This window comes from Budorcas taxicolor, chromosome 5, assembly GCF_023091745.1.
Source record: "Budorcas taxicolor isolate Tak-1 chromosome 5, Takin1.1, whole genome shotgun sequence".
NCBI classification, from domain to species: Eukaryota; Metazoa; Chordata; class Mammalia; order Artiodactyla; family Bovidae; genus Budorcas; species Budorcas taxicolor.
This window is the reverse complement of record NC_068914.1, coordinates 71307700-71324822: the sequence shown is the minus strand read 5'-3', so window position 1 is coordinate 71324822 and position 17123 is coordinate 71307700. Positions and strand designations below refer to the sequence as shown.

Below are 17123 nucleotides of genomic sequence, written 5' to 3'. Positions count from 1 at the left end.
TTAAAACAACAAGGGCATACCACCACACATCTATCCTACTGGCCAAAATCTGGATCACTGACAACACCAATTACTGACAAGGGTGTGAAGCAAAAGGAACTCTCATTCATTGCTGGTGGGAATGAAAAAGGACAGAGTCACTTTGGAAGACAATTTGGCAGCTTCTTGAAAACTTACGTCCACACAAAAACCTGCACGTGGATTTTTACAGCAGCTTTATTCACAACGGCCACGACTTGGAAGCAACCAAGATATCCTTCAGTAGGTAAATGGATAAATAAACTGGTACATCCAGACGAAGGAATATTACTCATTGCTAAAAAGAACTGAGGTACCAAGCCACGGAAAGACATGAAAGAATTTTAAGCATTTTAAGTAAAAGATGGCAATCTGAAAAAACCTACATACTACATAATTCCAACTATGTGGCTTTTTGGAAAAGGCACAGCTATGGAGACAGCAAAAAGATCAGTGGTTGCTCGGAGTCGGGGGGGATGAGGGGAAAACGAATAGGTGGAGCACAGAGGATTTTTATGGCAGTGAAACTATTCTGTATGATAATATAATGATGACTATATGTCATTATATGTTTTCCAAACCCATCAAATGTACACCAACGAGAGTGAACTCTTAGGTGAGCTGTGGACTTTGGGTGATTATGGTGTGTCAGTGTAGGTTCATTAGTTGAAACAAATATGCCACTCTGGTGGGGTATGCTGACAACAGGAAAGGCTACGTTTGTAGGGAAGCAGGGAGTATATGGGGAATCGCTGTACCGTCCTCTCAATTTTGCTGGAAAGCAATCTTAAATATTTTTGGAAACCACCAAGAAAAGTAAATTGTTCCAAGTTTATTCTCAGAGTGCTTAGAAAAGAGCCTGAAAAATTAAGCCTGAAGTAGAATGAACACTCATTGCTTATATTTCTAATGTGAAGACAGAAAAGCATGGCATAGCAGAAAAGTCCAGCTTTCAAACAAGAATTGTTGTCTCTATGACAGAGCTCCAATCTAATTATGCCCTAGCCACTGATTTTTCTATCACCACTTCCCCTTTGTTTCAGAGACAGCATCCACGACCTTCTGTCCATGTGGTGGAGGAAGAAATTGCTTCCCAGAAAGGCTTAGCCCACTGCATTTTACTAGATAAAGAAAAAACAAAAAGCCATTCGACTCTGACAAGCCGATTATTGTCTATGGAGGAGCAAAATGCCTCCCTTAGGACTGCAAGGTACAATATGTTCAAACCTTTAACCACTGCTCTGCCATGAGCTGCTATATGCGCGCACACAACTCTCTCCTCTGAGCAGTCACATGCATAACCGAAAGTACAAGCCTCCAAGAAGCCCTGTCTGGCTGTAGCTTTAAATGCATATCAAGTAAAATTAAAAGAATGATGAAATGGTCTCCCTTTTCACTTTTGCAATTATCTAGGTAAAAATTAAAAGGGAGGAAAAAGAAAGACTGAAGAGGGAATAGGTAAATTACTGAATCTAACATGATGCCCTACAGAAGATATGCAGACATCTAGACCCCAGAAAATTTTAGAGTAACTACTTTTACTGTTCCCTTTCAACACACTTTAAGTGGACTGCAGTCTCTTCCTTAATCCCAAGAAATACCAGAAACTGAATAAACGTAACACAGTGAAAAAAATTAATGCACACAGATTGCCACCATGTTAAAAAAAAATGATGCTCACTTAAGTGACAAGTGTCTGTAATATTATTTGCCCACTCTAGTATTATACAGTTATCTCCACCTTCACACCACAACAGATCTTTAAAACTATCTCAACCACTCTCTTCACTTGAGTCAAATAACTTATGGCAGTGAAAGATTTTTGTTGCTGTTGTTAGTTTTCATCAGTAAGCTTGAGAACAGAGATACAAAAAGGAGGTAACTAAGGCTAGCATTAAAATGTAGGGCCTTTCTCTTTTAAAAAAAATAATCATCTATCCTGCTAAGCTGTCACTGTCTACCTGATAACCTCTTAGGAGCCAAGCTTGCAGTTTCTGTTTGATAGGTTGTTGCTCTGAATCACCTCTCCTTTTATTTACAATTTTACAGAAACTCCTGGCAGGAGACAGACAGACAGACAGACAGACAGACAAACACACACACACATCCACACACAACTAACTGGCTTGTCAGAGGTATCCAACAAAATAAACAAATGAGATCTTTGGACATCCAGAGTTATCATTTTGATAGTTTGTGACCTTGCCCATTAAGGAAGGCATTCGCAGCTCTGAAGCCAAGAATTTGACTTCACTGTCAGAGGTAGAAAAGAAAAGACTCCAATCAGATATATCCTGTAGCTGAATGTAGAGTTAGCTTCACATAGTCCACAGTTATATAATGAATCACTATCAGAATCAAGAAGGAAATGTACATTTTAAGCAACTTTCCAGTAAAGGATAAAGACATTCAGGCAAAACATACAAAGAATACCTTTGCTAAAAATATCAACTGTAAGACTCTCCGATCTCTTTTGATCCTTTATATGTTCATGTACATATTTTTTAAATCACAAATTATTTCACATAAATATTTCATGTATCTACTTGGGTTATGTAATTCCACTTCCAATGATAAAATGTCCACTGCATCAACACACCACAGTTCATAAGAGAAAAGGAAAAAGTAGATATATGGAATTGTTCTGAAGTCAAAGTAGGAAAGAAAGTGAGATCTGAGTGTAGACGAATTCTACTAGTCAACAAGTTAAGACCTTCCATGCAATCCTACCTCCAGAAAGTCAGAAAATAAACGCGTTATCAACCACTAGGCAGATCACATATCTCACTACACTGGTAAGTAAGTATTAGTCGCTCAGTCGTGCCTGACTCTTTGAGACCCCAGGGACTGCAGCCCACCAGGCTCCACTGTCCATGAGATTTTCCAGGCAAGGATACTGGAGTGGGTTGCCATTTCCTTCTCCAGGGGATCTTCCGAACCTGGGTCTCCTGTACCGCAGGCAGATTCTTTACTGACTGATACTACACTGGTAATACACTCCAAATCATACCCTAATTCTACCTTAGTCATGTTTCCTCTTGTTACCAATTAGTACTACAGCCACAATGACAAAAGCCCCACTGCTCCATGGCACTACATAAAGCAAGACACCCAGATACCATCCTCTGCATCTTATAGCCATAAAACTAAGAAGGGAAAGAAGGGAATATAAAACAGGAAGTGACTAAGTCTACAAGTCACAAAGATGACACCACAGTGTATCTTTGGGCCTATTAGTGGAGAAGGCTGAAGCTATGGTTTTTAGGTCACAGTTTTCTAGTTCTATCTACATTTCTGGTTAGTCAAGAATTGGTTTTCTTTCCCATCCTAAAATCATGCCCCTGCTACTAAACAGTGGTTGTTTGCCTCACAGAGAGTTAGATATATCTCAGCAGCATTCCCTGGCAGATAAAAAATGCAGATTAACAAGGCTGAGGCAGTTGCAGAGATTGGTCTTCATTTTAGTAAGAACTCTTATCTCTTCATACAGGCAGAGCTCAGCTGTTAATCCAGCTCTCTCTGGTATGGCAGCCAGATGTCTATCTAACTACAGCTAGGACTTAAACTTAAGAGATTGCATTTGGACCAGTGCAAAAAAACCCCCACCACTTCTTTTCTTCTTCTGTGCTAGGTGTGCATATTTACATGTTTATGGGAAAGAATAAGGAAGCAATTTATCCTAGTAAAAGTGGTCTGAAGTCTGTCTGGCCTTATAGCTCCATCACAAATTACTATATGACCTTGTACAAGTTATTTAACTCCTCTGAGCCTTAATTTTCTCCTCTGTATTGTAAAATGAAGATAATATTATACTGTCCCTCAGGGGATTTCTAGGCTAAATAATATCTATAAACTACTTCTGCACAGTATGTAAGAGCTCAGTTAGCTTTAGTTATTATTATTCTGCTGTCATTAGACATGGATAAAGTTAAACCATTTTCTTTGCTTTTGTTCTCTCCCATTCCCCCCACATGATCTCCACATAATTCCTGTACATTATATAAACACAATATTTCCTCTAAGTTGTAGATGTATGTATGCATACATACGATGTTGCCCTGCACTAACTGATGTTAACTCTGAACATTATTCTTTAGAGCCTACCCTAGGTTAGTGTTCATTTTTACCATTAAGTCATCTCCGTTCAACAAGTAAGGAAATTAAATAAGTACTGAGGCCAAGAATCGGAGAGGACAATGGCACCCCACTCCAGTACTCTTGCCTGGCATGTCCCATGGACGGAGGAGCCTGGAAGGCTGCAGTCCATGGGGTCACTAGGAGTCGGACACGACTGAGCGACTTCACTTTCGCTTTTCACTTTCATGCATTGGAGAAGAAAATGGCAACCCACTCCAGCGTTCTTGCCTGGAGGATCCCAGGGACGGGGGAGCCTGGTGGGCTGCTGTCTATGGGGTCACACAGAGTCGAACACAACTGAAGCGACTTAGCAGCAGCAGCAGAGGCAAAGAATGAATCTCATATATAGCCAAATCTAAAAGGTAAAGAGTCAGTATCTCTATGAAAAGAGATCTTACCTAATACTATGGAGTTAACATTCTAAGTGACAGGAAACTTGAATCCCAGAACTAAAGAAATCAGGTCACTCCATTTCTCCCATATTTTATCAATCTAAAATGTCCATGGGAATCCCCTAGTGGTCCAGTGGTTAGGATTCCACGCTTTCACTGCCAAGGACACAGGTTCAATCCCTGGTCAGGGAATTAACATCCTGCAAACCTGGAGGCACAGCCAAAATAAATAAATAATAGTAATAAATAAAATTTCTAAACCAGGACAAGCAGGAAATGTCTCTATCAAAAAAGAATTAAGTTGTTTCTAATGTTTATTGGTGCCCCTAAGATTTATGGTGGCGGTGGTTTAGTTGCTAAGCCGTGTCCAACTCCTTGCAACTCCATGGACTGTAGCCTGCCAGGCTCCTTTGTCCATGGGATTTTTCAGGCAAGAATACTGGAGTGGGTTGCCATTTTCTTCTCCAACAGAGCTTCCCAGCCCAAGGAACAAACCCAGGTCTCCAGCATTGCAGGCAGATTCTTTATCAACTAAGGCCACCAGGGAAGCCTTAAGATTTATACTTCCTGGGAATTCCCTGGCAGTCCAGTGGCTAGGACTTGGTGCTATCATTGCTGGGGCCAGGGTTCAATCCCTGGTCGGGAAACTAAGACTCTGCAAGCCATGCATCATGATCCCCCCCACACCCCCCCCACACACAATTTTTACTTCTCAACTAGTATCTAGCAGAAGGAAGTCGAGATAGCCCAAACAAAGCTAACAAGTAAATCTGTTTATTTTTGACATCCTCATAAGTTGCCAGGTCTCCTTTGCTCAGGGGCCATTCCTCCTAAGCCAGTTCTCATCTGCTCAGTCGTGTCTTTGTGACTCTTTGTGGCCCCATGGACTGTAGCTGGCTGGGCTCCTCTGTCCATGGGATTTTCCAGGCAAGAATACTGGAGTGGGTTGCCATTTTCTAATCCAGGGGATCTCCCTGACTCAGGGATTGAACCCACATCTCTTACATTTCCTGCACTGGCAGGCGAATTCTTTACCAGTAGCACCACCAGGAAAGCCAATTCTCATCTACTAACCCTTAACCCAAATAAAAACATCTATTACCTAACGTGGGTTTCCCTTCTGGCTCAGCTGGTAAAAGAATCCACCTGCAGTGTAGGAGACCTGGGTTTGATCCCTGGGTTGGGAAGATCCCCTGGAGAAGGGAACGGCTACCCACTCCAATATTCTGGTCTGGAGAATTCCATGGACTGTATAGTCTATGGGGTCACAAAGAGTCGGACACGACTTAGTGACTTTCACTTTATTACTTTATGTAGCCAATATTACAACTGTGTTTGTTAAACTAAGTGTGATTGACAGCTCCCATGTTTTTAAATAATATTTACTTACATGAATCTTTAATTAATTTAAAAGTACAGGAGTTTATTTACACTGATTTTTTCCAATCCCAAATAAGGCTGCCAGTGGGAGAGGAGAGATTTTATTGTTCTCCACTTCAACAAACGAAAAGGTTTTACTTCCTGTCACCTTGCCCAGCCCTAATACTTTGACCCCCCAAACAGTCCAAATATGTCACCAGGCAAGCCAAGTCTTGAACATCAGAGAGACTCTCAGTACAGCTGGCCATGTAAAGCTCCCTAGATTTGATTCTTGTACTTTGAGAAAGACCTCAAAGCTATGACTTCACATGGCTTAATTTTCTCTCCTTCGTTTCCCAGCTATTCCAAATTATATGGTTATCTGCTCACGACTTAAAAATCAGAGGAAGGCGTGATTCTGTATGACATTCTGGGCTTAGACGGTAAAGAGTCTGCCTGCAATGCAGACGACCTGGGTTTGATCCCTGGGCTGGGAAGATAACCTGGAGAAGGGAAAGGCTACCCCTCTAATATTCCTGCTGGAGACCTCCACGGACAGAGGAGCTTGGTGGACTACAGTCCATGGGGTTCGAAAGAGTTGGACAGGGCTGAGTGACTAACACTTATACATTTTCACTTTCACATGAAGACAGTAAAACAATCAGTAATTAGCAGAGTCTGGGATGGGGTAGTGGATCAATAGGTGGAATAACTGGGGATTTTTAGGGCAGTGAAACTATTCTATTTGACATGGTAAATGTTATTATATATTTGTCAAAACCTATAGAAAGTACAACACAAAGAGTGAACCTTAATGTAAACTTTGAACTTTGGTTAAATAAGAATGTATCAATACTGGCTCATTAGTTGTAACAAATCTACCCCACTAATACAAGATGTGGAAAGCTGGGGGTGGAACAATGTGGGGATATACCCGAATTCTCCTTACTCTCTTCTCAATTTTTCTGTAAATATAAAACTGCTCTAAAAAAATAAAGCCTATTTATTTTTCTTAGTTAGAGGAAACATTGGTTAATAATCCCCGTCAGGTACAATGGCTAATAAGAGCTAAGATAAGCAGTAAAAGAAGAAGGCAAAAACGTAAAAAAATTAAGACTATAGTGCTTGATTTCAAACTGGAGAGGACAATAACTAAAGACAAGGAAAGAGACTTGAGAAAGACAACTCTCGCAGCACTTTTATAGCGACTGGTGTGCAAAACACTAAAGCAAATGTTATCTCCCTCAGAGAGAGCGAAGAGAAGCCAAGCTTATACAGGGGACTGAGATTCTCAGCAGAAAATCCACCACCATTAAGCCTCTGGCATACTTACAAGTGTCACCCTCAGGCCTCTCCCTGTGGCTAAGAAATCAGAGCTTGTCATTGTAACCGAGTCTGTGGCCTGTGCTAGCGCCAATCTTTACAGTAGCTTGAGGTGTTTTTCAGGAAAAATCAAGGGGTAATTGACCACTAGAGAAACAGGATCTGACCCTTGGGAGGAGAAAAGAGGCGTTCCTTTTGCCACTGGATGATTCTCTCCGGAACAACATAAATGGGTCTCAGAGAGATTATGTATTTGATAAGCAGAGCCGCAACACTGACAGCCAATCTGCTGAATGCCGCACAGAGTACTCAGCTTTCTACAATGACTCAAAGGACACGGCAAAGCTGCAGATTTATTCTGCTGACTTTCCTTGCAAAGCTCCTTAAGTTTTTCAAAGGCAAAAAAGGAAGAACTCTCTCCTTCCAATCCAAGGAATTTCAAATTTCACCTGGTATCTAAAGACAGAACCATGTGTGTTCCAATTCTGACATCATCGATGGGAACAACAAGATTTAAAAGCTGGAATGATGGCTGGCAATTTTAGTCTTTAGAGCAGAAGTTGGTTCAGCTCTTCAATCTGCCAGCAGAATCGGCAGCCACACAGGGCACACGGTGTGCCAGACTGGGAATGGGCTAATTTCACAAAATTCATTCTCATTCCCTCTGTACTTTCACATGACAACTGCAAATAGTCCAGATTCTTACCAAAGCACAATCTTAGGTAGCATGTTTCACTGCACAAACAAACTTGAAAGTAAAAACACAAAGAGATAAATCCCCAAACTTCCATCTTTTCTCCATGATGCGTTCCTTCTTGAAATCCTTTCCTTAACCTGATAATTTTATGTGAAGACTTAAAAAGCAAAATCTATCTACAATAAACTATTGATAGCAGCATTTCTCGCTTACAATTTGTATGTTACTTCTTGGAGATGAGATTTTTTAAAAGAGAAAAGCTTTCTATACATACTAACTGGAATGTAACAGCCACGTGTGCTAATTCATAGGAATTCCCTCTGTGGTTAAACAGACCAAAAAAAATTAAGCTGAAGAGTTAAAAGATATCCAATTTTTAAAAAACCTTTTTTATGTTACCTTATGGTAAGACAAGATTAAAAACATAAATGTTTAGAGGTAATCAGTTTTATTTTGGTTTTCAAAAACATGCATTATTGTACTGAGCAAGTACCCTAGAACAGATACTGGAGGAAGGGGACTAGTAATAACAAGATATAGAATAGAAAATTATAAGCAGGCTAAACCAGAATAATATGTTCCCCCCAACAAAATACATAACCCTTTTTAGAAAAAGGAAGAGGACAAAAATTAAAATGTTTTGCTCTATAAATAATATGGACAAACAACATATGCCTTAAATTTTAGACATAACCCAAAGTCTAAAATTTTAGCTAAATGCTAAGCATTTACTAACACTTGCAACTATAACTCTTTCAAAGGGATTTATCATTTAGTTATAAAGATAATTAAGACTGAAACCTGGCCATGACCGAACTTCAGTTGAAGGGGCTTTGCTTGTATATAAAGTCGAATTTAAAAGGGGCATTTTGTTTCATTTACGTCACCAGCATAAGGTTAAAAAGCTTAAGTTTGCCCAGTTACACCCTTTGAGCAGATCTTCTCCTACGAAAAAGCATTCAAAGAACATCTCCTGCACCTTGTTCATAACGCACAATTTATCAGCATTTCGTTTCCTTTCTAAATGGCTGGGAGGGAAGAAGAGCTCCACAGTCACTGTGCGTGGTTAGTAATGGCGCTTTTACTTGTCATTGTACAAAGCCTGTTAAATATTTACAACACAGACAGCAATAGCTAGTCCTAAACACCCAGTTGTGAGTTTGAATTTTTTTAGAAATAAATCTATGACAAGTTTTCTCCAGCAAAACGCCAGAAGACTCTCCTAACAGCTTCAAGAGACCCAGCGGGTCCAGAGGAGCAGTTATAGGCCATCTGGTGATTACTCATTATTATTTATACAGCACTGTAGATGTACACACAGATGTGTTATGAATCCACATACAGGGTAGGCCTTAACAAGGGTTTCAGACAAAATGCAACTGCTGAGCAAGTCAATCTGCATTAAAGAAACATGCTAACCAGAGGGAGCACACTGACTGTTCTTCAATCTGCCTCATTAGCTGGAAGAGTATTTGATAAAAGAATGAAGAATTCTATATAATGCTGACAATCTTTTAAGTTAACAACCTAGCAATATGTATGTGGTTTTGCAGGGTGGCAAAAGAGGGATGAATGAAAGACAGGCTCTCAGATCTAGAAGGCAGTATTTAAACTCAGCAGTTTGTAAAAGAAAGGACTAGGAAACAGCCCCTTCTCCTGACGAAGGATGAACTGAGACGCAAAGACAGAGGATTTTTTTTTCCCAGGAACATTCAGAGAGCAGTTTCTGGGCTCCCATTCCAAATATTAAGTCATATCCAAGGAAAAACAAGAGTGAGTAACTGAAAATTTTCACCTTAATTCTTGAATATAGCTCCAATTAGATTCATACAACATTCTCTCTTTTTGGCACACTGGAACAGGGATGCTTTTAACTCACTATGCTCTTAGTAACATAATAACAAATATAACACAAAAAACTAAAATAACCAACCACTTGTTTCTAAGGGCAAGTGTCAAGAGTGCCAGATCTGACATGAAAAATCTAGGGTTTAATTTCTTGCTCCTAACATGTCTACATTTTTTTCATCCCAGTCCCAGTTTTCTTCTTTACTATGTATAACAGTGGTCTACTTCTATTACAAGATTACATAAAACTGCAGCATTCTCAGAGTGGACTGAAAGTTACTGCAAAATCAACATATTATTACAAAAAACAAGGTTAGCATTTGGTCTAATTGCGTATAATGCAGTGTATTTTCAGCAGCCTGACAGCATGCAGGCACTCTTACCAGATGGGAACTGGATGAATTATTGAATGAAATATGAATTATTAAATAAAAATTTGAATTTTTTTAAACTCTTGGCAGGGGGTGAGAAAAAAAGGCTTATTTGTTTGCCTGAAACTGTCCTCACCTGTCGAAGCATGTAAAGATAGCACGTATCACCACAAATGGTATTTATGTACCAGAGCTATTTTTTCCTATATTATTCTCTAATTCAAGATGCTCCTCTAACATAAAGAATTAATAAACAGCACCAGTCATTCTTCCCTGCTTTTCTTTTGTGCCAATGCCAGTTAATAGGAAAACTTGCCAAAGGGATAGAATTAAAAATCCAGAGTCCCATAGTACCAGTAGGGCCCACTTAATGGGAGGGCTGGGATAACAGGAACAATCTCTATAGATGTGGGTTATATAGGCAATAAAATACACACCTTTGTAGCATGCCAGCATTTAACCAATCATAGAAGCTATTTGTTGCCTCATATATTACAAAGCAATAGAGATTTAAGGGATAATGTTCATGGAGGCAGAGGATACAAAGCAATAAACAGCACTGGAGGTTGGTTAAATGCCAAGTGAAGCCAGGACTACAGCACCATAAACATTATTCCTATTATATGACAAGATAAGGAGGTAAAGAAGCAGCCCTCCATCCCACCACAACTAGGGCTCTGCTGCTACCCTTGGCCTCAGAAAGAGAAAGCAAGCCCTGGAGGTCTATGAACTAGTTATACATTTCATGTCTCAGAAAGATATGAACAGAATCTCAACCTGTACTTAAATGTTCTCTGGGAGAAGAAAAGATCTGGTAGTAGATATCCTCAAGGAGGGTGGGGGGCGGGAAATACAGCTCCTCAGGGTCACAATGGACAGAGAAACAATCAAAGGATTTTTCCTTAAAAGGACAAAGTTGATACTGAGTGGTTATGATAGAAACCTTTCTCAATGGCTAATAATGGGATGATACTAATTATCCACTAATATATCTTCTCAGAGGAACTGTGTTCCTGTTCTTAAGGAAACAGACATTCCCAGGTTCTGCTCAAAGACTTGATTATGGTGACGGGAAAGGCTACTTAAATCTGCATAATTTGTACTGCAAACCAGCGTCATGTGCCTGAGAGGGAGGTATAGGAATACAGAAATTGTTGACATTTGGTAAAAAAAATTGGACTAGGAACTCCCTGGCATCCAGTGGTTAGGACCCCATGCTTTCAGTGCCAAGAGCCCAAGTTCAATCTCTGGTTGGGGAACTAAAATCCCACAGGCATGGGGGAAAAAAAAAAAAATGTGGACAGAAAGTATCCAAAAGGTTAGGTTATCTAACCGTATCCACGTGAAGTAACACCTCAAATTCAAGATTACTGACACAGTAGTAATTTTTCCTGCTTCCACATGCAATAAGAACAATTTTATAATCCACTTTCAAGTAAAAGTGCCCCTCAAAGCTTTAAAAACTTATAAGACTTCCTAGATTCAGCATCAAACTGTATTCCTATTATTTTAATAACAGAGGCAAAGCTATTTACAGTTACAGAATTTTAAAATAGATGCTATCTTATAAACATGTCTAAGACCCATACACCTCAAATTCAACCAGCCGTTTACCACAGAGTAGTATCTGGGGCTCTGTTGCCTTAACAACACTAACCCATTCTCTAAAGGCAGTTCTACTAACTATTACTGTTACCACATTCCAGAGAGAGAGATATTAGCAGGGATATTACTTTCCCAAGTTCCTCTTCATGAGGGTGATGAGGGCTCAGAGGAAACAGAGACTCTCTAGGAGAAGAGGAATGAGAGAGCTCAGAAAACCCTATCACCTGTCCTTTCAGATAAGAATGCAAAGAACACAACCTTCAGCAACCATCTTTCTTTAAAAAGCACGTGTAGCGCATTTAGAACTCAGCTGTGCCACATCAGACTTACTGTTGGGAAGTGGGTCATGAACAGAATCCAAAAATAACAGCCATTAAAGACCTAGCAACCAAAACATGTTTACGTATCCACTGAAGGCCCGGTGGTTTTGATTATATGGTGGACAGCATAATCCACTAGTCTATTTTAGGTGAATTTTCCTTTCACCTCCCCTTAATATTAAAGTGTAAGATGATTTCTGAGTTTAGGGGTATACAGGGTAAAACCTGGGCAGAGAGCAGGTATTTAAATAATTACAAGATTCCTACAAGTTTTGTTTTATGCATAGTTCTCTTGAATTATAATTTGCTTTCATTCCTGCTTCCTCTAACTGGTAGAAGCCACTGATTTTTGAGGTTTCTATGGTTGCTGAGTTCTAAACATGCCTTGTGAAAATTACCATGGTCCTTATTACCTCTCCTGGGACTTATATAACGTTTTTATTATTCTTCCATTTCTGGAGTAACAACTTTGAATCAATGACGATCGATTATAAATAGGCTTGAAGGCCTCAAGGTGGCTCCAGAATGAAACCATTTTCAAGGTATACAAGGAAGCTGGAACAACGAGCCAAGGGTAGTTCACTTTACCAAATTTATCTTCTCTGCCAGATTTTCACTATTTTATAGAACATAAAGCAATCACAGTAAATCTTACAGAGACCTCTCTAGAGTTATTACTACATATTGGGGGACACTTGAAAGGAGACGAAACATAACTACAGAACTGCAGTCTCACATGACTACACAGTTTTGACACGCAAAGGAGGTAAAGGATGAATCACGCTACCCCAAAGCCTTAAGTTACAGCTTTCTATCCTTTGTTTCTATGAAACAAGCAACTTGAACCCGAAAGAAGGTAGCAATCTCCCTCAGTTCGACATGCACTGAGGGGGAAAAAAAAGCCTTCAGAATCTATGCCAGAGGTTACAGGAATCCTAATAACCCAAATACCAACAAACAATTCAGAAATGGGAAGGAGGAGTAAGAGAAGGAAAAGGCTTACGGTAAACAGAACCCGACAACACAAGAAAGAACTAAAGTAAAGAGTCTCTGTTTTCCTACCCCTAGTTCAAAAATAATACAAAACAAAAACAAAAAAAAAACCCTTCTGGGATCTCACAAATCTCAGTGCAAACTACTTTTTTCTGATGAGACAGCCAGAAGAAACCCTATTGTTATATTTTCTTTCTTAGAGAGTTTAAGAGATGCTCTTCCTATGTATTCCTTTATTTTTATCTTCCATTTTTATTTATTAAAGTCCTTGTCTGGGTAGTCTAAGCATACAACATCTACGTGGGCACTGAGCAGCTTAAACAGTCAGTGAAGAAAAATAATCTTTTCATCAAAAGTGCAGACTTTTAAAGCAAGTGAAAGAAGTACTGTAAAAAAAGGTACCAGGTATCAATTATGGGAGTCACAGTAAGTACAATTATCAACAAATTCACACACAAAAATTTGGATAAATCAGATTTAGGTGTGTACTTCAATAAGGCCATCTGAAAAGCGAAACAAATTTACTCTAATTTTCCAAGTGACTTCTATTGAAAAAAAATTATATATTTATCTATATAAACCTTACAATGATAAATACTCAGAATATATTGGTTTTTCTTAGTCTTTTATGAAATTTTTAGCATTTATTGGAATCTGGAATTGCCCTTCTGACTATTTCTTGTTATCAACGCACCCCATCCCCCTCTCAAATTCTAATTCTTAGGAACCTCTGGAACTTAACTCTTTTCTTTTTATACTTTTCTAAGTATTTACAATGTTTACAAGAACTAGTCTGCAATCTCACATACCACCTGTAAGTGTCACTGGACAGTCACATGACATATTCCTGTGTGTGTTAGTCACTCAGTCGTGTCTGACTCTGCGACCCCGTGAACTGTAGCCCACCAGGCTCCTCTGTCTGTGGAATTCTCTGGACAAGAATACTGGAATGGGTCGCCATTTCCTTCTCCAGGGGATCTTCCCGACCTAGGAATTGAACCTGGGTCTCCTGCACTGCAGGCAGATTATTTACAATCTAGTTATCAGGGAAACTCTGGACATATTCCTAACTGAACAGAAATTCAACCCTTCAGGCTCCAGAAAATCAACTCATGAGGGAAATAAAACTCTCTTGATAAGACTTTCTTTGTATTCCTTTCTTCATCCTTTATGGAACATGGCAGAAGGGGAGGGTCTAGGAATAAGAGTTAAGAAGGTATTGAATACAAAAATGGAAAAAAAAAGGCAGTTTCAACAAAATTATTTAAAAAGTACATGATGAAAAACTATTTGATACATAATGCTATTCATACAAACCATGGCATGGCAGCTAACACATAGGAAGCATCTAACAACATCAGACAGGGAAAATGGCTGAGAAACCCTGTGTTTATATATTGCTGTGAGAGCTTGGGTTCTATGTTGGATTTGTCTTTCCTGGACAGGTATTTGCCTTAGCTGCTAACAATGATTTTCTGGGTCAACAATCAAAAGAAACTATTTTTTCCTTATTTACAAAATCCAAAATAGGCTCTGCCAAATAGAGGTTCACAATGAATGGGTGCATTTTCAGCTACTTATCCAAATATGTTGAACAGACTTTTATATTCATGAAGGCTGAAGAGAAGATATTTCTAAACTTGCTTTGTATTTATACAAACAGCTTTAGAAAGGGTGCAAGAGCAACATGTATTCCTAAACACAGTGTACTGGGAAACAATCACCAGTAGAATAACAATATGGAAGAGAGCACGGCAGATTTCATTACAGTAGAGAGCCTACACTTCCTCATAACTTGGATTTACACACTGCAAATCCTCTGATCTGATTACCTCCAGTGATCACGTAAAACACCGGCTTTAAACTCTTTGCCTTAGTGATAAAACAGCCACTTTGATTCACAACGAGACATTCACAATAAAGTATATTGTAAACGTACCTGTCCACAGCCCGGGGCATTGCACACAAACGGTCTGTCGTCTCCCATATTTCATAGAGCAGAGCGGAGCTGAGGAGGGGGAGGTAGGGGGAAAAGTTATGTTAAATACGCTGGAGTTTAAAAAAAAAAGTGCTTCAAAAATATCAAGCCCAGAAACAGGTGTTCCAAGAATGCTGTCTATCAATGCTGTAAACACAGGCTACTTTGGGGAGACCCATTAGACAGGTGGCCTATGATCTACTGTGCCTCAACTGAAACTTTTAATTAGGAAAATGTAGACCTGAAGAGTCAAGGAATTTCAAACCTTTTGCTAGATTTTCCCTCTTTCTGCTACAGTATATAACACACTTCTCCAGTCTGCTGAATTACAACCAGTGTAGTTTCCTACGTCAATAAATCCACTGAACGCCTGATGCGGAAGCCATATTTCTGAACTAGAGAAGACCAAAATTTGTCATTTAATTAATTAAGGGATTATAGGAGGGGTGCTCCATTTTACAGGGCCATAATCTGGCTCCCTAGTGTATAAACTATGAGACTGTTGGCAAGGGCCGTTTATCCCAGATTATTGCCAAAGAAAACAAAGCACCCATCCTATTGGGCTACATGGGAAATGATTTTCATTAATAAAAAAATAAAAATAAAACCTCTCTCTCCCTACGGGGAGCCTCCTTCTCCCCCCACCAATCATCTGTGGCAAATGGAGAAATATCGGTGCCCTTCCCCCCTGATTCTATTTATGGCTAGGTTTTTAAAAGCAGCAATAAAACAAATGTCGACTCTTTGGGGGTTTACTGGGTGAATATGTTCCGGCTGTTTGTGCTGCTCTCGGCCAGAGTTCTTGGGCTGCTCTGTTGCAGCCAACAGATGTGAGCTGCTGCAGGGGATAAAAGAAATGGCACTAAAAGGCATCACCATCTATCCTCTCTGTTTCTCTGAAGAATTAACAGGGTTTATACTGTTGCTGCTTTTTAATTATTGGAGCTAAATTCTTGAAATGTTGATCAAAATTCTTTGTCAAAGAATAATTTCAAATGAATGGGTTGGGGGAAGTTTCTCACATCCTAACTAGGAATAAAAAGAGAGGTGGAGATGGATAGATTAGAAATGTAAATCACAGTAAAAATATTCCTAAAAGATATACCATATTTTGAAGGAGTAAAAGAGAAAAAAGGGAGGGTCACAAAAATAGTCTTTTAAAATAAAACCCCTAAATGACATTTTCAAACATCCTTCTACGAGAGAGAAAGCTGTATGAAAGAACAAGAACAAGGGAAGATGAAAGAGAAGAACTATAATCTGAATATGCCTAGAAACGATTTCAGAAATTTCAGAACTATAGCCAAACTCTGAATTTTTATCTTGAAGATAAACCAAAATGTCAGGTTAACCTGAGTCAGGTCTACATCAAAATAAAATATTAAAGTGCTAGATGGAATCTGACAATCAGAAACTTAAAAACACGCTTCAAACTCAGATGGGAGTGGAACCATCTCTCCTACTCTGTTAAGACTCACTCTGGGGTTGGAAGCCCATATTTCTGGTAGTCTGATCAGTAACTCCACAACGAATCGGTGTTTAAAATTGTGGGGTGCCCCATAAAATAGAAAGGGCTTCTTAGTAATCCTTCAGTGTGATAGGAACAGGGTCTAAGCATGAAGGAAACTGATGCTGCAGCACTGCTGTAATGGAAAAGAGCCTGCATGTACACAGGTGTACACAGATTTATATCACATTTAGCCAGGATAAATTGCTTCAATAAATTCTGTTCCTGGGAGAGGCCAGTTCAAGCTGATGACTGGGTACTGGGAAAATGAGAGCTTTATTCTTCACATAGCCCCAGGACAAGACGGCTGTCTGATTTGTTTGTTTATTTTAAATACATGATGATTTTTTAGCACTTTCTACAACTACATCATAGTGCAAAAAATAAATACAGATATCAATATATATCCGTAAATAAATGCAAAGACCAATGCCACTATGGCTGAAAACTCAGAACATTTCTGGAAAGCAATTGATCTCCGGAAAAATCCCTAACAACTGCTATGCTAGAGATAATTCTACTTCTTAGTCCCAGAACCTGCTTTCTTAATATAATCACTAAAGGAGAATTTTATT

At 39.3% G+C, this 17123-nt stretch overlaps 1 protein-coding gene across 1 annotated transcript in view; it reads right to left on the bottom strand.

The window, feature by feature from the left end:
* The window catches only part of LOC128047338 (cyclic AMP-dependent transcription factor ATF-7), a 96610-nt gene that overhangs the window by 65719 nt on the left and 13768 nt on the right, over positions 1-17123 (bottom strand). The window contains exon 2 of the mRNA XM_052639482.1: positions 15003-15071. Within this exon, the coding sequence (XP_052495442.1) occupies positions 15003-15050 (48 nt within the window). The 5' untranslated portion in view covers positions 15051-15071. The remainder of the gene's footprint in view (positions 1-15002; positions 15072-17123) is intronic.